The sequence below is a fragment of the Hyperoodon ampullatus genome (assembly GCF_949752795.1).
Source record: "Hyperoodon ampullatus genome assembly, chromosome: 11".
NCBI lineage: Eukaryota > Metazoa > Chordata > Mammalia > Artiodactyla > Ziphiidae > Hyperoodon > Hyperoodon ampullatus.
In genome coordinates, this window is record NC_136924.1 from 48,978,083 (window position 1) to 49,000,088 (window position 22,006).

Below are 22,006 nucleotides of genomic sequence, written 5' to 3' on the forward strand. Positions count from 1 at the left end.
TTGTGGAACATATTTTGAGAAAGCCTTTTTTATATTATAAGTAAATAAATATTAAATTTGTATATTTATAATTACATTATAAACATATAAAGTCAGGTCTCTGGTAGAAAAGAAAATATGAATCAGCTAAAACATATTTCTATCATTATGTAACTAATTTGCTCTCCAAAATACAATTAAACTTCTAAAGCATAAAAATCTTGAGATATTGGCAAGGGGTAGGGTGAAAAAAATCCCCATACTTTTCTTTGTGTTCTGTGAGAAAAAGGAAGCTATAGGTAAACTCTTTATTCTTTAATAAATTGTGTTTGGAAACCTTCAAGAAGTACATAATTGTTTACATTGGGATCAGCAAATTATAACCCATGAGCCAAATCTGACCAGCTGTCTATTTTTGTAAATAAAGTTTTATTGGAACACAGCCACACACATTGGTTTACATATCATCTGTGGCTGCTGTTGTGTTAGAGTGGAGTGTTGAGTTGTGATGGAGACCATATAGTCCACAAAACCTAAAATATTTGTAGTTGGACCTTTAAGCAAATGTTTGTTGACCCCTAGTCTAGCGAATGGCCATTCTGCCTACTTTTCACTTTATATGTGTTTCGTCTGTGTACAGAACTCCATAACTGCCATTCTTTACATTGAATTATCCACAGTTCATCTTCTGTAAAGCAAATTGCTTGGGAAGTCAAGTGGAAGTCTTGTTCTGGAGGTTTTATTATTTTGAGTAGGTTGTAGGTTTTTTTCTTTTTTTTCTTTGCAGTACGCGGGCCTCTCACTGTTGTGGCCTCTCCCGTTGCGGAGCACAGGCTCCGGACGCACAGGCTCAGCGGCCATGGCTCACGGGCCCAGCCGCTCTGCGGCATGTGGGATCTTCCCGGACCGGGGCACGAACCCGTGTTCCCTGCATCGGCAGGCGGACTCTCAACCACTGCACCGCCAGGGAAGCCCTTGAGGAGGTTTTAAACTCTTACAAATATGTAAGATTTCGTAGTTTTTCTGAATGACAAAGCTATCAAGCGGTTGTATTGGCACGCTTAGCTAATTTCTTGAATAAGCCTTTATACCAATTTGATGGAAATCATAGTGGGGTAATACTGTCAATAGAATTAGCTAACATCTATTGAGTGCTGTGTACCAGGCCCTGTTCTAAGTGCTTTACATATAATATCTCATTTACTCCTTGCAGCTGTAAGTAGGTACTGTTACTATCCCCACCTTGTAGATGATGAAATTAAGGCATAAGGAGGTTAAGTAACTTGTTCAAGGTCATGGAGTCAGTAGTTACTTTGGGAGGGGCTTTTAGTACTTAGGAGGCTAGTTCACAGAGGACCTTAACAGTCCCTTTCCTTCCTCTACTACTTATGCTTCTGTTAAGTCCTATACATAGGGCTAGTATTATCTTTGAAATGTTGGTGCTGTATAATTCTATAAACGCCAAGAAAGCTCTCTGACTCATCATGGTGTCCTTGGCACCAACATATGATGCCTTCACAGAGCAGTTAGAGTGATCATTGTAAATGTCCATCAGATCTCTCTACTGCTGCATTCTTTGTTGGGTTCCATCCCCTCTGTTACGTCTCTGCTCAGATATTACCTTCTCAGAGATGTTCTTCCTGATCATCCCATCAAAAATAACCTCCCTCACATCTACCTTTCTTTATACTGCCTGTCAATCTGAAATGTTGTATTTATATGTCTTCTCCGTTGCCCAATGAGGGCAAAGACTTGGTCTTTTAGTATCAAAGTAGAGTGGATATATTTTCTATTGTTCTTTCCATCCATTTTCTGCAACAGGAACCTGACTTCCAAGGGTTGAAACCACTTATACCTCCCAACTCACTTGCCTCCTAATTCCTTGATTCTTGAGATGAGTTCTGAGCATACTTCTTGCTCCTTATTACCTCCTCCAAGCCACAGTTCCAGTGTCATCTCTGAACTTCTCCATTTGTACCACCTGTCCTCATCTTTGTACTCTTAGATGAATTTCCAGGACCCCATTTCTTGTTCCTGGATTATTATAGTTTCTGGCATATAGTCTTCTCCTCCATCCCTCCCTATCCTGATTTGATGATGCTTTTAATTAACACCAGTTCTTTCTTGTGTTTTCAACTCTTTAGCTCTCCACTGGCATGGTCGAACCCTACAATCATCATCACTGGAAAATGTTCTGCCTCTATCATTAGCCCTGAGTTTCTGTTTTTGACTTAAAGATACCATATTTATATGTACACAGCTCTTAGACGTTAGTGAGTTTGTCTAGTTCAGTCCATCTCAAAGTTTCCTGTGCATCAGAATCACCTGGAGAGCCTTGTTAAAGCCCAGAATCCTTGGTCTCACTCCCAGAGATTCTGATTCAGTAGGTGTGGTTTGATGCCCTGAATTTGAATTTCTATCACCTTCCCAAGGTAAGGCTGATGAAGGTCTGGGGACCTGCATTTTGAGGAACACTGCTCAGATGAATACTTTCCCCCAAAGGACAGATACTTTCCACTCTGCCTTAAGCGTCTGTTCATGTCCTTACTTTCTTTACTTTCTATTAATGACTTCTAGAATTATGTTACGAGGTAAAGGACTTCTGAAGAGAGATTTCTCATATTTTTTCTTCTTGAAATGAAAATTTTCCTCTTTATCCTTTTTGTGTTCTTCTCTTCTTGCCTTCAGTGCTATTCTCCTCTACTTAGTTCCTTTGTCCCATTTTTTCCTGGTGATTTTTGGCTCCTTTTTCAGTTACCATTTTAGTGTCTTGGATTATCAGTTTCTCCTTCTATAGGAAATTAGCCTTTTCCCCCCAACTTTCAAATATGACCAAGTAAGCCCCTTTCCTCGGAGTATTGTCCCAATTCTCTTCCTTCTTCCCTCTGCCAAACTTTTTTTTTTAGAAGAAAAGTAATAGTTTAACTCCGTTAGTAGATAGATCATAATTTCTTATAGTCTGATTTGGTTTCCAAAGTTTTACTGGACAGCCCACTCACTGGTCATGTGACTCTTAGGTTTTAAATATGAAGATCTCTTCCAGCCTCTGCAGTATTTGATATTAACTACCTTTTCCCTTTTCAAAAATTTCTTCCTTTGTTTTTTAGTTACTTCTTTTTTAAGTTTTCACTGTTTTGACTACTTCTCTTCTTGTTTGCATAATATCCTTTAATCCTTCTCTGCTTTTTCTTGAAGCTTGGGATGCTTTTCCCACCATCTAAATCTGTGCTGTTCATGTAGGAGCCACTAGCTAAATGTGCCTGTTGAGCACTTAAAATGTGGCCAGTTCAGACTGAGACATTGTGTAAGTGTAAAATGCACACTGGATTTTCAAGCTGTAAGATGAAAGGGAGAGTATAAACTATCTCACTAAATTTTTTAATATTGATAACATGTTGCTAATATTTTAGGTATATTGGGTTAAGTAAAATATTGTTAAAATTAATTTCACCTGTTTCTCTTTACTTTTGAAATATGACTACATCATCTGTGCCTTGATTATATTTCCCTTAGACAATATTGATCTAAATTTCACCTTTGCTTAAAGACTCCTTGGTCAGTTTTTCATCTATTAATATGTATATATGTCTCTTCTAAATTACAGTACCAGCCTTCTGGGACATTTACTCCCCATCCCCCCAATTAGATATTAAGCTTCTTCAGAGCCAGAGTAATTCCTCATAGTGCCTTTCATATATTGGGACATAGATATATAGATATGAAAAAATATGTATACATACACACATGAATAAATGACTTGGCTAATATTACCACTTCATCAAAGTAATACCATATACTTATGGTAGATAATGCCTATGGTGATGTTTTTGCTTAATCTGATGGTCAGTAGGAGATGTTGATGTGAAGGAGAGGAGAGACATTACTCTGCTCTATGTTGAAATCTGACATGCACTTCCCTCGTGTATCTAGCCACCCCAAGCCACTCTGATAGCTCTGAACTAGGCTGTTGTGATTTTACTGCCATCTGGTGTCAGGATTAGGAAACTGTAGTTCAGCATTTCATCTTTCCATTCCCTCCAGAGAAAATAGGCAGTCTTTCCTCTGAATGTGGGCCTGTTCTTCTCCATTTCCCGAGTAAGTTATCAGGAAGAGCTCATTTACTTTTGCTGTATGAAGCCTTTATTCTGCTTCTTGGAGCACTCTTCCATTGCCTTCCCTGATAACTTACTCACCTGTGCCTCATGTTTCTGTGGCCACTCTATTTCATTCTTCTCAGACAGCCCATTTCCTTCTCAGTGTGGCAATTTTCTAGCCCTAGATTCTGGGCCTTCTGCACTTTTTATCCTTTGTTTTCATCTGTACCCAAGGCTTTTAAATACTGCCTGTTTACAGACAAATTTATAGTTATAGCCAAAAATCTCTTCTGATATTATCACCAGTATCTGTCGTTGCCTACCAAGATGTTACATGAGCATCTCAAATATAGCACTATCAAGTCTAAATGTGGATCTCCCACCCTGTCCCTATTTCTCAGATCTATTTTTCTCATTTCAGTAATCCATTGTGCCAGAATTCTGGGTATCATCTTGTCATCCACCGTCTCTCACACTCATTAGTCAAACATTTACCTTGTCTCGTTGAGTCTACAAAACTGCACTCTTGTGCATGTTGAATTTGTGACCCTTCCTCTGCTCCCGCCTTATCTAAGTCACCACTGTCTCTTGCTGGGACTAAGTAGACTCCTAGTCTCCCTGCACACACCATTGGCTACATGTTTTGTCTGTATGTTTAATATCAGCCTCTCCCACTAGCCTGAGAGTTCTGTAACGGCAGGGACTGCATGCATGTGGTTCACCATTGGGTCCCCAGCGCCTGGTACAGTTCCTAAAATCTGTGTAATACGTATATAGCTACTTACTTCAGCTCTCAGGGATATTGATATGATTCCTATAGCTTTAGTGATTGAACTTGAATATATTGGAATTTCTTTAATGCTTTATTTCAGTATTAGTATTTTGTCTGAGTTTATTTATCATAAATGAGTTTTAACTGTTTTCTACTTTTGCACAGAGAAAATTATATCTGGAAAGAGGATATAGTTTGGGTATTAATCAGTTAATGACAACAACCTACTTATATATTGTGGACTACCAGTCAATATGCTGAAATTATTTTCTGAGCAGTTGAAATTTCATACAATTGGCTCGTCTTTTTAGCATTCTTCTGTCTGAAGATAATGGTCTCTAATTTTAATATGGAGGTACATTTACTAAATCTTCAATTAAAACCTGTTTGACTCCAAGTGTTCTTTTAAATAGAGGCTTGTGTCTTTTTTTAAAAAAATAATTAATTTATTTGTTTATTTTTGGCTGCGTTGAGTCTTCATTGCTGCGCGGGCTTTCTCTAGTTGTGGCAAGCGAGGGCTGCTCTTTGTTGCGGTGAGCGGGCTTCTCATTGCAGTGGCTTCTCTCGTGGAGCACGGGCTCTAGGCACGCAGGCTCAGTAGTTGCGGCTTGCGGGCCCTGGAGTGCAGGCTCAGTAGTTGTGGTGCACAGGCTTAGTTGCTCCGCGGCACGTGGGATCCTCCTGGACCAGGGCTTGAACCTGTGTCCCCTGCATTGGTAGGTGGATTCTTAACCACTGCATCACTAGGGAAGTCCGAGGCTTGTGTCTTCATAGTTGTATTTAATAATTTTAATTTGCTTTACTGTTATAAAGATAGTTTTGCTTTATACATCTTTATTATTTGGGCTTACTTTCTGCTTTGAGTTGATGATATGGCTTAATAAGGAAATTTAATTATAAAAGTAAAGATTCTATAAAAAGTTGGTATTTAGAGATTGGCAACAAGCTGTTATAAATTCAGAGAGCAAGGATTTTATAGGTATATACCAGGGTTTCTCAGCCTTGGCATTGTTAACACTTTGGGTTGCATAGTTTTTTACTGTGTATATGTGTGGGTGTTGTCCTGGGCATTGTAGCATTTTAGGAGCATCCTGCCCCTAACCACTAGGGGCATTCCCTCCTCTCCAGTTGTAACAACAAAAGTGTCTGTAGATGTTGCCAAATTATCCCGGGGGGGGGGGGTGGGGGTGGGCAGCGGGGAATCACAATAGTTGAAAACCAGTGCTACTTAGAAGAGGATAGTAGACCATGAACTGTCTCAGTGGGGAAATCTTTGGCATTCTCTAGGTGTCTTTGAGAGAATGGTAGTTGTGTGGTATGTTGTTAGTAGCAAGCAGAAGTAGAGACTATATGACTTTTTCACATTAAAAAATTTTTGTGCTTGCTTAAAATAAAGTAACTTTTGCACTTAACCACCTGGTTCTACCCCAAACTGAAAAAATGACATAATTCACTGATACAGTTTCATTTTGTTGACTGATTTCAGAAGTTAAGTGGTGGTAGAAAAAGGGGACATAAATTACAACACAAACAGTGGTTTGTAACCAGAGCTTTTGCCATTTGTGCTTGTATATATAAAGTATAGGATATAATTAACTTATTTTATTTTTTCTTCAAAGGGACATGAGAGATGGCTTTAGAAGAAAAAGCTTCTACTCTTCCCATTATGTGAGAGACCGGTCTCCTCATAAAAGAGACACTCCTTTTTTCCGAGAATCACCTGTAGGCCGAAAGGATTCTCCACACAGCAGATCTGGCTCCAGTGTCAGCAGTAGAAGTTACTCCCCAGAAAGAAGCAAAACTTACTCTTTCCATCAGTCTCAACATAGAAGTATGTATTTTTAAGAGTTCTCCTTTTTTTTTTTGCAATCTCCACTGACAAGAATGTATTGAGTCAGATTGCCTTATATGTGTTATGAGATGTTATTTTTAACTCTTTATTTGAAAAATTTCAAACTTACAGAAAAGTTGAAAGAATAGTATAATGAATGTCATACACACACACACACACACATTTTGAAACCATTTCAAATTGCAGTCTATATGACATTTCACTTCTAGTTCTTCAGCGTGGAAGAGGTTGTAATCATGTTGGAAAGTCACACACCTCCTGTATTTTCTGCTAATTCCTGAGCTGATCCAGCCTCTTTAATCTTCTGTCACTAGGGGAAATCTATTTATATTTTTCATGAAAAATATTAGTGGATCTCCCTAAATATAAGGTATAGCCTTATAGAATTTAGAGCTAAAACCTACCTTAGGTTCATTCTTTCCCAACCTCCAATTTTTTTTTTTTTTTTCTAAGTTTGGAGTGCCTGGCCATGCATGGCATTCAGTGCGTGTCATCCTGGCCCAGTTGCTCAGTATGTGTTGGAATAAATAAATGAAGCAACTTTTCTAGGTAACGCTTTCCTGTGTTGTCATTCTAGACTCTACTACCTGCAGTTGAGCTCATTCACAAAACACTTCCTCATGCCTTCTGTATCCAGGGCACTGTGTTAGAACGATGTCTCTGTCACCAAGGAACTAGAATATATATGTGTATTTTTCCCCAACTGATAACAATTTTATCATTTATGTAAATATAACATGTAAAGTATAACTTTGATGTAAGGCTCGTTATGTCGTAAATGAGTTAGCATGACATTAGCCGGTCAGGGTAAGAGACTCTCACTCTGGGATAGAAGAACATGCCATGGAGGAAATGACATTTGGGCTTATGTTTTAGTTCAGACTTCTAGGTGGAGAAGTATCTTCTAGGTAGAAGGAATTATAAGCCAATAACTTTTCTTTCCTTTTTAACTTCCTTCCTTTTAACTGTTTTTTTTCAAATAATAAGGTTTTTAGTTCAACAGTCTTTGCCTCCTGCATGTTCAGAGTGATGGAAGATCACTTCAGATCATTAGATTGTCTCCATTGTAGCTGTTGCTGGATTCCTGTATTTAACAAACATTTATCACTTGTCTACTGTTTCCAGAGCTAGGTAGAGTGGGGTTTCCAAAAAACATATTTTTGGATATATGTGTAAGAATGCCATTTGAAGGATTTAAAACAAACATAGTCACTTACACATGCCTGACTGCCTAAAATATTCTTGGAATAGTTCCAGGTAACTGAAAGTTTTGCTGTGGAGTTCAGTGTTAAAAAGTTTGGTATTTTCTCCTATGCTTCACCTCCTTTTTCTCCCCTCACCCTTCAAGTGGGTAAATAGCCTCTAAGTCTAATTTATGCTCACGTGCACAGATCTAAATATCCCAAATTAGCCAGATATACCTTCTAAGACCATATTTTTTTAGATGTGTGTGACTTAAATCCAAATCTATTAATAATTTGGTTAAGAGGCAGAAAGTATCTTTGGAAACTGATTTTGAAGCCTTTTTAACAAAACATGAGTAAAATGGAAGTTTGAGATCCTTCTTTACAGCTTATAGTGAAGCTATTAAGTTACTTAAATTACTGTTGAATTAGCGTTATTTTTTACATTTCTCCTCTAAAACAGATTCCTAGGGAGGCATCTTCTATCTGCCTTTGGCCTGGTAATCAGTGGCCAAAACTCTAAAATCTCAAGATGAAATGTAGAGTCACATGGTGATGCTCCTGTCTTAGTGTCTGTGATATGCTTTCCCCATCCTCTGAGGTCTAATACCTTTAATATCTTGCAGTGATGGAAAGATAACAGAGAAAGTTGGGAGACTAAAATCTGGTGTGAATTGAATGAAATAGAGTGTATGACTTTGTTAATGCCTTCATGTTTATTTTCTTAAGTCATTTATCTTTGAAAGTAAAGTTCTTTAATCAAGAAAAAAAAGTTTGTTCTGGGAAAATTCTCTTTACGGGTTACTTTGGTTTATTCCTTAGCTGTTTGGGCTGAACTGTTGAAATGTTTTTCTGTACTGCTTTCATTAAATAGTTTTTAGAATAGTTACATGAGATCATCTTCCAAAAAGTTAACAGTAAAAGTCTTGCTTTAAACAATAAAAGGAAAAAGTAATTGTTATCTTACATATTTGTGATAATGGTTTTGCTTTAAATCTAAATCTCACAAATGTTGATGGCACCTTGCTTTTCTTCAAAAAAGGACTGAGAAATATCATCCTTCAATTATCAGTCACTTAAACTGGGCTAATTAACAATGATGGGTTAATTTCATTTTCCAATGTAAATTGAAATTTTGACAAAGATTTTAAATGTTTCTGTAACAGGTAAAAAATAATTTTCTTATTCCTTATGCCCTCATTTTGTTAATTCTTTAACTTTTAATTTTTTGCTTCTTGTTCATACTTTTCAGAGTAATTTTATTTATTTTAATAATCACTAGTAGTTTGTCCATGGTAATTATTTTAGGACTAATTCTTCACAATTGTTCTGTGCATTTAATATATCTGTGCTTAATTATAAGCCACAGAATGATTATTACTTTTTCATCTCAGCTGCTTAGTTCCCATTTTGTGCTTACACACACGCACACGTGTGCACACATGTCCACACATGTTATTTAATTAAATTTTTTCTATGTAGCCTTTTGGGTTAAATCCTATGGAACTTTGTACTGACATAGACTAATTATCTTCCTAAATCAAACTGTTTACACCTTGTGTTTCACGTTTAAGAATTTTCTGCCTATAACTTAAGTGGACTAACCTGGTCATAACGGTGACTACACCATTTTTCATTCCTTGTTGTTCTTCATATTTACATGCTAACAGTGTAGGTTGTCCTTCTTAATCTGCTTATTAACAGATTATTAAGATACTGTTATAGTTAAAATTGTTTTGTTATGTATACGTTGTGTATTTTTACTTGAAGTTTATTTTATTCTAATTAATCTAATGAAACATCTCTCCATTTGTCAACTATCTCTTAGATATTTACTTCCTTTTTCCCTACCTTCTCTCAAATGAATCTCATTGTTTTCCTATCTTATACTTTTGCTATTTACCTTCTGTTTAGGATAATAACATTAGTAATGATCACTATATTTAGTCTCCCATATGGGTATGGGAGACTTTTTGTTAAAGTACTTCCTGTGATGTTTACTGTATCCCAGTACAGTCTTTCCATTTTTGTATAGCTCATTTTTAAAAACAGTTAAAATCTTTTCCTGTAATGTCTACTTAATACTAGTTATTTATCTTAGAGCCATAAAGATATTTATTTTTTTGTTGGAACCATTTGTGTATTTGAAAAGTACCATCATAATCTCTTCGATTTTTTTTTCCAGGTTTAAATATATTTAGTTCCTTCAGCTGTTCCTTTCATTTGACATGGTTTTCAGACCTTTTGCTTTCCTAATTTTCTTTCTATTCCTTTTAAGTCATGATGCCAGAAGTGAACTTTTATTTTGTCAACCATATTGTATTACTGGTCCTTACTGAAACTACAGGCAACTGAAACCTAGGCCATTTTCACATATATTACTATGAAACAAAAAGCCGTGCAGCCTGAACTTTTTTCAGCTGCAATTATAGTTGTAGTTAATGCATTAAAAAAAAAATCTGGGAATGATATATTTCATGTAGTTAACTTTGGCTTATAATTCTCTTCCATAAAGGTCCTAAAATCTCTTTAGTGATCCTATGTATTTAGCAGCAGATAAAAACAGCTTTGTTTTATCTACAAATGAAGTATGCTTTATGTGTTTTGTATTAATCATTAACAATTATGTTGTGTTATAAAGCAGAAACTAACACACCATTGTAAAGCAATTATACTCCAATAAAGGTGTTAAAAAAAATTATGTTGAGTAGCATAAGGCCCAATATAGAAACCTCTAGGCACCTCCCTCTGTGGACCACAACCATTTATCTGCATTGTTTGCTGTTATTCAACCAGTTGTGATTCCCCATCTTGTTTTCTTTTCCACTTGAGGATTACAAAGCATTTCCACTATGGAAACAATGACATAAAGATTGCCTTGCTTTGTTTTGTAAATCTTTGTGGCTCCTAGGGATGATTATGTTAAGTATTTACAAACTCTTTGTTAATTAATTCTAAACATTTTCTACAGATTAATGTCAAATTTACCAGTGATGCTCATATATAAATTAGGTTATGTGACATTTTGGTTGAATTTTTTAAATGTCATTACTATGGAAGATTTGTAAGTTTATTGTTTTTGTTGGTCTGTATCTGATTTTCTAGAGCTCTGACTTTGGGCCCAGCCTCCCTTTATTTTCTCAATATCAGCAGCCACTATTAAGAATGAAAGATATTTTTAAGAAAGACTTATTCATCAGTGTTTAATCCTTTTTGAAAGCATATCTTCTACAATAACTGAAAATGTACAAGAATTAAAAATACTATTTTGAGAAGAGTGTATTTGGAAGATAGACTCTATTATTGAACTTAAGTATAATGGGAAAAGACACATGTCTTAATACCTGTTGGCTGTGAATGAATTTGGAAGTCCACATGAATTTTTGGATCATAGCTGAAATTCCAATAAAATTTAGAGGTTTAATTCTGCCTTTAGAAAGAAGGCTTTTCTGTGCAGGTGTAAGTGATAATGGGAATATGGAAATAAGGCTTTACCATCAGATCATGTTTATTACGCAGTAAGAACCTGTTTTCTTAGCAGCTAAATATTGTAGTGTTTCTTGGCTTGAAAGTCATTGTATTTATGTTCAGTACTCATAAAATTATTCAACAAAAATATATTTCATATAAATGGTTTGCCAAGCAAGACAGATCTAGTCTTTGCCCTCTGAGTTTATGATTTAGAGAAGGAGGCAAATCATTACATGGGAATAGGCATTTTAGGTGATACTGAAGAGTGGGCAGAAGTTGTTGGAAGGATGAAAGTGGAGAAGGATTATTGGAATGAGTTGTTTCATGAGGAATTTAATCTTGGACTGTTAACTGATCCAGGTTGTAAATGTGCTATTGAATTAGATTCTACAATGTATTCTTTTGTGTGAGAATCTATTTATTATATCACAAAGAGCTTTGGCTGTGAGTTTTCTGGGTGAATCCCAGGAGTACAGGTATAGCTTTTCTGGCACCTGAGTGATGGAGGTTCTGAAACAGTAATCAATTAATGGAATTTTCATATGTGTAGGCATTTATAGCATCCCTGCTGCACATGTTCATAATATGTACAGATGATGTAATATTTTACTTATATTTTAAAAAGTGAGCCCATGTGGTTGTAACTGATGTATTAAAGGAAAGTTCTCTTCAGAAATGCACTTCCATGTATTCATAGTTAATATGCCTTTATTTCAACTTGTTGGATCTCTTACCTCCAAAAGTTTGTTATTTGTGGGAAGCAGAGGTGGTACAGAGAGAGCTTTTTCTACCCCTGTGTCTGGTTGTTTTTTTGGTGTCTTTACCACAAGGATCATTTTTCTTGTGTCCCCTCCATTTTTCTGTTTCATATCTTCTTTTTTCTTTTTTTTCTTGGCTGCACCGCATAGCATGCGGGATCTTAGTGCCCTGACCAGGGATGAACCTGTGCCTCCTGCAACAGAAGTGCGGAGTCCTAACCACTGGACCTCCAGAGAATTCCCTGTTTCATACCTTCTTGAATAAATCAGTAGATCTCTGAGAAATCGTGTTCTTCCTAACCAAGAGCCCCAAATTTGCATGTCTTCATCCATGATCTAGAAAAATGAATCATCTCCTCAGCATCCTTATAGCCACCACATCTTCATTTGTTCATATCTTAATTTCCCCTTTAATGCTTCAGCTATCAAAGGAGAGATGAATCTACTACCTGCGCTGTTGAGTTTATTTGTTTATTGATAAGACGTTCAGAAGTATCTGGTTTTCTCTTATACATCAGGCACTGTACCAAGAATTTAATAGTTTGCAAGATGTAGCCCCTAATTTTATTATCTCCAGTGATGGTTTTCTTTTAAGATATATATATTTTTGATGTGGACCATTTTTTTAAAGTCTTTACTGAATTTGTTACAATATTGCTTCTGTTTTATGTTTTTTGGTTTTTTGGCCACAAGGCATGTGGGAACTTAGCTCCCCAACCAGGGATCAGACCTGCACCCCCTGCATTGGAAGGCGAAATCTTAACCACTGGACCTCCAGGGAAGTCCCTCTAGGGATGGTTTTAATTTTTTTTCCTAGCAGTGTATTTTGCTCCTATATGGCTTATCAATAATTAATAATACTTGATAGGATTGGGTGAGTCTGGTTAAGTTCATCGCTGCCTTCCTCAGGAGAACACATCAGCAAGAAAGTATATTTCTGAAAGATCGTATCAGATTTACAGCTATTATATTCAAAGAGACAGCAAATATTGTTAAATTCTTACAGAACTTTTAAATGTTGATTGTAACATTAAGCTGCTTCTCTGGGTTTCATTTCACCTGCGTGGGAAGCACTTTATACCTAGTCTATGGAACCAGTATTTGAAATTCCTGTTCATTGTCTTCCTCACCATTTATTCTTTCACTCACCAATACATTGACTTGGATTTTGATTTCCATATTGCCAACTTTAGAATTTTTCTTTCCTGGTTTCTTTCCTTCATCCTACTTTAGAACTCATTTTCTTTAGCAAGTCACAGCAAAGGCAGGAATGTGTGGAGCCCTCTTGCCCTGCTCTCAAGTAGGAGTTAATTTCTGCTTACTAAGATCACATGTGAGATGAATTTGAGGTAATGGCTAAGTAGCCAAGGAGTAGCATTCTGCCAATTAGAAATATAGAAGTGTGAGTGAAAGAAGTGGATTTGAGAGACATTTGTCTTCATAGTATTGGTTGGAGCCACGGAAGAATAACAAAACAAAAAGGATTGAGGATAGGAGGAACACTCATATTTAAGGAACAATAACCAACAAAGAAGAAAGAGAAAGGTAGGAAGATGTAGGATGACAAACAGAAACGTACAAAGGCATGAAAAGCAAATGGTAAAATATTAAGAAGAACTTGTGTATGAATCATTAAGCTGCAGTAGTAGAGGACAAGAAGAAAGACCTTCAGTTTTAATATAAGCAGATCATTGGAAACTCTGGGATGAAGAGTTTAAGCACAATGGGTTGTTTCTATTATCTCTTGTGTTAAAAAAATACTCTAAAATTTAGTGGACTAAAACAACCACTTGTTTATGATTTTGCAATCTGAGCTGGATTCAGCTGGGTGGTTTTACTGTCTGTTAGGATATTATTAAATAGCCCAGGTTTATTGAAGGTAACATGGATGGGAATCTGTAGTTAAATGCAGTAATTCCTACAGTGTTTCTGAAATTTGGAATCAAAATCAACACAGCACCAGTGGTGTGTTAGTAAACTGACTTTTCAAGGGACAAACACCTGATTGTGACATTTGCCAATATTCGTGGAGTGAATACTTTTACCATGGCTGATTTCAGGCTACCAGTGTGGAGTCACTGAACTTAAGAGTTTGGAAGAGATACAGACAGTTCATTCTCAACAGCTAGTGTGAGCCAGGCCCAAGCCCCAGACACTCCTATAAAAAAATATCATTGTCCTGATTTCTTCATCTACAAAGAATTTGAGGCAGGTTAACAAAAATAAACACTTATTAAAACAGGATTAAGTAAACGGGTGAAGAATTTTATATAAAAGGGGAATAAGGGTGTGAAAATAAAAGAATAAAGTTAGTAGTTTATGAAATAGATGCCTATGATAAGGATTTCACCAATTACTATAAGTGAGCTAAGGATTTGCCTAAAACAAAGGAAATGAGCAATAAATAGTGTTCATAGTGAAACTTAGATAAAAACACATCAGCTGCTCAGGAGGAACAAAACTTTTTCTGATGACATCAGTGAACAATTAGATAAGGATACTGCATCTTCAACATTCTTGCAAAAGTAGGATGGCAATATTTGTGTGGTATTTCTTCAACTTTTTTTTTTTAATGCAAGGTGCTGACAGTGCCAAAGTGATTCAGAAAATATTATTTTCTCAGAAAAAAATTGGCAATTTGGGATCTATAATAGAATAATTTGAAATAAATGATAAGAAAACTTATTGGAAATATAGCTGAGAGCCCCTTCTAGTTTATTTAGGCTATTTAGAAAGCCGATTCCATCTGCATCATTAAGAGTTTGCAGGTAAGGAAACTAACAAAATATTTACAAGATTCTAAGTATGGGATAATTAGGAGATCAAGTAGCTGTGGATTTGTTTATAAGGAAAATCCATATATGAGAGAGTTCACATAAAAAAGAATTAGCAAGATTTAGTAACAGGCTACCTGTTGAGAACAAGTCAGAATGACTACTTGCAGGTAGCCGTCCTATGCTCAGGGAACTGATGTGATATACTATGAAAACTTTCCCGGGTGTCCTTTTTGATTTCTAGTGGTGATTCATCTTTCACTCTTGATTTTTTGGTGTCATTCTTTAATCCTTTGAATATTGACTTTATGGAGGAGATTAGATTAGATGCTTACAGTGATAAGTAAGACGTGTGATCCCCGTCTTTAACTTTTGGTGTCTTATCATAGGATCCTTTTCTCATTTCTTTCTGCTCATGCTGTCGTTGGTTAGCCTCATCTTCATACATCATTGTTGTTGGATCCAATCTTAAACAGAGTTTTTCTCCTATTCTGTTATTTATTTCTCTTCATTGGTGTTTGCTCAGGCAGCCCAACTTGAAAGCAGGGTAGGAAGGCAGTTAGGGTCACCGGCAAATGCTCAGAAGTTCCTGTTCTCATTACTCCTACTTCTGGGTTCTTCTCTTGTTCCTCCTGGGCACAGAGGTGCTGGTGTTAATTCCTCCCTGCCCACCTTTCCCTAGAGTCCGTGCGTGCTGGTGCCTCCTACAAACGGCAGAATGAAGGAAAGCCAGAAAGAGGTGAGTTTTGAGCTAGATTGTGATTTGGGATCGTGAAGGGTGGGGGGCTATAATTGATAGAGGTTATAGAAATGGGAAAAGTGTATAACTGCTCCATTAGTCTGCTGTTGGAACCAGAGTTGAACAATAGCAGACTCACGTAGTAGGATTTGGGGAGGCATGTGGGTTTGTTGTCTGGGCTAGCCACTCCCAGTCAGCAACTGCCACCTCATAGGAGGTTGAGATCTGTAGAGTAGACAAGTCACTGGCAGAAAGGACCCAACATCAGTAGGATCAGGATACTTCTGTTTACCGTTTTTGTGCTCTTTATGCTGCCATCTGTATCATCCTTTTTCTTTATCCTTCTTGCCTGTCCCTGCCCTTCATGCCACCGGTATTTATGAATATATGTTGATATTTGATAAACCACTGCCCTCTCCTTCAGTGTTCCTTTGCTTCTGCACACTGAGATTGGTTGAAATCTGCTTAAATTAGCCTTATGCAGCTAAAATCATGAAAGATCCTAAGACTACACTTGGACACCATACTTGGCATACCCGTAGAGCTGATGTTTTGTTTGTAAAGGAGGTGCTAAATAAGAGATTAACAGCTGCTTGTGAAAGTTTTTTTGCTGTGTTTAGCTGCTGTGTGCCAGAATTGAGCCTATAATTATGTGTTTAATTAACATAGTGTGCTGTGCTGATTGGTCCAGTTCTTCATCTCTCAAGGAAATACTTAATCAGAGTAGACTGGGGAGGTCATTGAATCCTAAGGGTAGAAAGATAATTCACCTTTTCACAAGTTTGTGAGTGCCTACTCTTTTCTTAAAGGACTTAGCTTGGTAGGCCTTGGGTATTTGGAAAAAAATGAGCTATGATACTTGTTCCTCGAGGGGCTTTTGGTGCAGTGGGATAGACTGACACTGTCACATTATGATATGGAATTTGCCATGTGCGATGGAAATACAGTAGGGAATGACTAAATAAACCATGTTCTTAGCCATTTGGGGATGTAGTAATGGTTGTATCATTTTGCTTTTGATTTTTAAGATCTGTAAGAACTTTTAAACTTGCTTAGTGTGAAAGTCTCTTAATGGTACCACAAGTTAAAACATTCTAGAGTTAGGTCTTTTTTAAGACTGTTGGAGCTTCACAGTTGGAATATTGTGCCTAGAGCAGCACTACTGACATTTGAGGCTGGATAATTCTTTGTTTTGAGGGTTGTCCTGTGCATTTGTGGCATGTTTAGCAGCATCCCTAACCTTTACTTAACCATGTGCCAGTGGCACTCACCCACTGTGACAATCAGAAATATCTTCACACGTTGCCACGTGTTGTGGGTGTGGGAAGCTGTGGGGGGCGTGTTGAGAAAGCCTTTCCGGCTCTGCAGGACATTGGAAAGAGATGTTATTCACTACGTCCCCAGGTGGTTGGAAGCCCTTGACCTCCAGGCCCTTACTTCGCTGTCTTGACCATAGCAGGAAGAGCTTAAGAGGCTTTTTGACTGAAGCTGGCTTTGCCTCAGTTTCAAGGTCGTTTTGTCTCTGCTTTTGCCCTTGACTGCTTTCCTGGCCTTAACCCACTATCCAGTCTTGACCAGTTTCTGTGTCACTCCAAACCTGGTGCTACTTTTTCCTCTTCTCTGTAATTAAAGTTTTCCTAGCACTCGAAAGCAGAGGATATCTGTTACAGTTGACATATAGATAATTTAATGAAACGTTTTTCTATTAGCAACAGCTCACTGTTATTTTTAAGATTATATTTAACTAAACCCATTTTTGTTGTTGTTTTCATTGAACCGGCTAAAATAATATTTAAATTTATTTTCTGGCTTATATTTCCATAAAAACAATAGTATACATAGAGCACTATGTGAGTGTCTGAAGTGACCAAAGATAAAGCTTAGTGACTTTATCTCATACAGATTTATTTTTCACCATTTAACAAATATTTGGGTACTCATTCATATCAGGTACTGGATTAGTGCTCTCTTATAGTTTTCTAGTTTTAATTTTTTTTAAACATTTCATGAATACCTGTTAAGTTTCCTACATACCTTTCTGTTTGAGCTATAGCTTAATTAGCTAATTCTCTTTGGTAGTATCTATATAATAACCTCCATTGGATTTTTACTGTGATGTATTAAAAGTTAACTTTTCGGAACTTGGAGGAGGAAGCATTTATGATTTTAAAATGTTTTTTGCCTTTCCTGAGGTCTTCTCTGTGGTTCCGTGTTTGCTAACTGGCATTGATATGGCCTAGATTGCCATATATGCTGTCCTTTGGTTCTAGGTTATTTGAAATTTTTGATGGTGCCCAGCCTCTAAGACAGATAGGAGGATTTAGATATTAACAGACTTAATTTAATAATGTAATAAAGATTTCACTATTAAAATAAGTGTATGACCTCCACCACTTATTTATTCATTTACAAAATCACTCTAGTTGAAAACAAATAAGCTAGAAAATTACATTTTATATTTTCTTATATAGGTAAAGAAAAACCTGTTCAGTCTTTGAAAACATCAAGAGACACTTCACCCTCAAGTTCTTCAGCAGTTCCTTCATCAAAGGTTTGTTGTACTTCTAAAATCAATTCAAAGAGGAAACACAAAGTAAATGAGATGGACTGTATAGTACAGATGCTTCTATTCTTTACTGTTACACCTAATGGGGGTAATTTGCTGCACTGAAAGCTTGAGTTTTAAGTAACCATAACTTAAAAGTTGCCCCCAGAGTAAATGAGCAGTTTTCTCATAGAATTATTTCCACAGGTTATGCTAAAATTAGTATTTACTGAGCCCCTTCCCATCTTGACCATAGCTGAGTAGGAATGAATATCCAGATGAGGCATATTTGAGAGACTGTGCTTTTATTTTGGAAGTGGGGTAATAGGCAGAGACCTAACATTTATTGTATAATTACTTGATTCTATATACTATATTATGTATTTTCTTCTGTTATTAATTCATATAAAAATTATATGATGTAGGTAAGTATATATTTCCATTTTATATAACAGGCTCAGAAGTTAAATAATTTTCTCAAATTATTTCACTGATGAATTCTCCCAAACATTTAAGAATACCTATACTTCTCAAACTCTTCCAAAAAATAGAAGAGGGTTGAACACTTCCAAACTCGTTTTATGAACCTAGAATTATCCTGATACCAAAACCAGACAAGGACATTACAAGAAAAGAAAACTACAGGCCAATATCTCTGATGAAGATAGATGCAAAATTCCTCAGCCAAATGTTAGCAAACCAAATTCATAAGCACATTAAATGGATCATATACCATGATCAAGTGGGATTTATTCCAGGCATGCTAGCATGCATGGTTCAGTATCTGCAGATCAATCAGTGTGATACACCACATTAATAAAGTAAAGGATAAAAATCATATGATCATCTCAGTAGATGCAGAAAAAGCATTTGAGGAAATTTAACATCCATTTATGATAAAAACTCAAGAAAGGGGGCATAGAGGGAACATACCTCAACAAAATAAAGGCTATATATGTCAGTCCGACAGCCAACATCATTCTCAATGGCAAAAAGCTGAAAGCATTTCCTCTAAGATCAGGAACAAGACAAGGATGCCCACTCTCACCAGTTTTATTTAACATAGTATTGGAAGTCCTAGCCAGAGCAATTAGGCAAGAAAAAGAAATAAAAAGCACCCAAACTGGAAAGGAAGAAGTAAAACTGTCACTGTGGATAACATGATTTTATATGTAGAAAACCCTAAAAAGAAATAAAAGCAAAAATAAACAAATGGGAGCTAATTAAACTTAAAAGCTTTTGCAAAACAAAGGAAACCATTGATAAAATAAAAAGACAACCTACAAAATGGGAGAAGATATTTTCAAATGATATGACCAACAAGGGATTAATATCCAAAATATATAAATAGTTCATACAACTCAATATCAAAGAAGAGGCAGAAGACCTGAATAGGCATTTTTCCAAAGAAGACATACAGATGGCTAACAGGCATATGAAAAGATGCTCAACATTGCTGATTATTAGAGAAGTGCAAATCAAAACCACAGTGAGATATCACCTCACACCAGTCAGAATGACTGTCATCGAAAAGTGTACAAATAACAAATGTTGGAGAGGATATGGAGAAAAGGGAACCCTTGTGTGCTCTTGGTGGGAATGTAAATTGGAAAACAGTATGGGGATTCCTCAAAAAAAAAAAAAAATTAGAACTATCATATCATCCAGCAAGCCACTTCTAGTTATACATGCAAAGGAATTGAAAACGGGGTGAACACATGGCAGCTCTGAGAGTGCAAGGAAGCTCTGCACCCCTTTGCTTAACCTTGCCTAAGCATCTTTTATCATAAAATGCCTCCTATTGACCACAAAACTCAGCCCACGTGTCAACACTGGGAGTTTGGTGTCCATCTGCTGTGATGCTTCAGTATGCACGTATGACCACTGCTCATACTGCTCTCGTAAGGAGAGCAGCCAAGATGGCAAGGTAGAAAGACCCTGAGCTCATCTCCTCTCAGGAGCACACCAAAATCACAGTTTCCTGCAGAACAACCATCAGTGAAAAAGAGTGGGACCCACCAGAAAAGATGGACTCGCAGTATAATCATATCCCATACCCCCCAGGTGGGCAGCCCACAAATTAGAGGATAATTATATTGCAGAAGTTCTTCCACAGGAGTGAGAGTTCTGAGCCCCATGTCAGCCTCCCCAGCCCAGGGTTCTGGCACCAGGACGACAAACCCCCAGAGCGTTTGGCTTTGAAGCCCAGCAGGGCTTAATTGCAGGAGCCCCACAGAGTGGGGGAAATAGAGACTTCACTCTTAAAGGGCACACACAAAATCCCATGTGCAGTGGGACCCAGGGCAAAAGCAGTAATTTGATAGGAGCCTGGACAAGACCCACCTACTGGTCTTGGAGAGTCTTCTGGAGAGGCAGTGAGCAGCTGCGGCTCACCCTGGAGACATGGATACTGGTGGCAGACATATTAGGGAACGCTCAAACACATGAACACTATTGCTGGCTGCTCTCATCTTGGCTCATTAGCACCAAGACCTGGCCCCACTCAGCAGCCTGTAGGGGTCAGTGCTGGGGTGCCTCAGGTCAAACAACTAACTGGGCGGGGACACAACCCCATCCATCAACAGACAGCCTGCCTAAAGACTTCCTGACCTCTAGACACACCCCTAGACACAGCCCTACCCACCAAAGGGCCAAGACCCAGCTCTAACCACCAGAGGACAGTCACCAGCCCTTCCTGCCAGGAAGCCTGCACTAGCCTCTAGACCAGCCTCACCCACCAGGGGGCAGACAGCAGAAGCAAGCCAGACCCTACCCTGGGACCAGCTGTGCCCTGGCCCTGACCACTAGCGGGCCAACACAACCTTCGGGACACCCAGACCCCATACCCAACTGTTTCAGGAACTGGCCTCTCCCCTACTCCAGCAATCTGAAATGAGCTCTGGGATCCCTGGCCCTGCAGCCAGACTCCAGGAAGCAGTTCTGCTTGCCAATAGTCCGGCACTAACCCTGGATCTGGCTTCACCTGCCAGTGTGTGGGCAACAGCTCTAGAGTCTTTGAGACCCTGACTCCCCACCAGTGAGCCAGCACTAGCTCTGGGGCCCCCGAGGGTTCTGCAACCAGCCACCTTGTGACCAGGCCTCATTAAACAGTAGCCAGCAGCATCTGCACAAGGCAGGGCCTGGCAACCAACTGGACTAGGGGGCAGCCAACTGGACTAGGGGCCAACCAAGCCTACCAGACTACCCACGTAGTTAGCCCACCATAACAGAAGGAACCACACAGGCCTTTTAGGGGGAACGCCTAGAGCATATAGCTTAGGTGATGAGGGGCGGGGGGAGTGTACTGCTAGGACACAACGGACGTCTTCTACAGAAGGCTACTTCTTCAAGGTGGAGAAACATAACCTACCTACCACATACATAAAAATACAAAGAGCAACTTAGACAAAATGCGGCAGCAGAGGAATATGTTCTAGAAAGGAACAAGCTATAACCCCAGAAGAAGAATTAAGTGAAGATAGGCAGTCTACCTGTAAAAGAGTTCAGAGTAATGATCATAAAGATGATCAAAGAACTTGGGAGGAGAATGGATGCACAGAGTGAGAAGTTAGTTTTTAACAAAGAGTTAGGAAATATAAAGAACAACCAGAGGTGACGAATACAATAACTGAAATTAAAAATATGCTAGAATGAATCAGTAGTAGACTAAATGATACAGAAGAACGGATCAGTGAGCTGGAAGAGAGAGTAGTGGAAATCACTGCCACTGAATAGAAAAAAGAAAAAAGAATGAAAAGAAATTAGGACAGTTTAAGAGACCTCTGGGACAACATGAAGCACACTAATATTCACATTATAGGGTTCTCGGAAGGAGAAG

The 22,006-nt window shown here is 37.8% G+C and overlaps 1 protein-coding gene across 8 annotated transcripts in view; it reads left to right on the top strand.

Moving 5' to 3' along the window:
* PPHLN1 (periphilin 1) overlaps positions 1-22,006 on the top strand; it is a gene marked incomplete at its 5' end in the record, with an annotated part of 123,534 nt that overhangs the window by 39,078 nt on the left and 62,450 nt on the right. For 4 of the 8 annotated variants that reach the window (XM_079715988.1, XM_079715990.1, XM_079715992.1 and 1 more), the window contains 3 exons: positions 6,465-6,676; positions 15,567-15,623; positions 18,095-18,174. In XM_079715988.1, coding sequence (XP_079572114.1) covers positions 6,465-6,676; positions 15,567-15,623; positions 18,095-18,174 — 349 coding nt within the window. The remainder of the gene's footprint in view (positions 1-6,464; positions 6,677-15,566; positions 15,624-18,094; positions 18,175-22,006) is intronic. The other 4 variants (XM_079715989.1, XM_079715991.1, XM_079715993.1 and 1 more) reach the window with 1 other exon arrangement.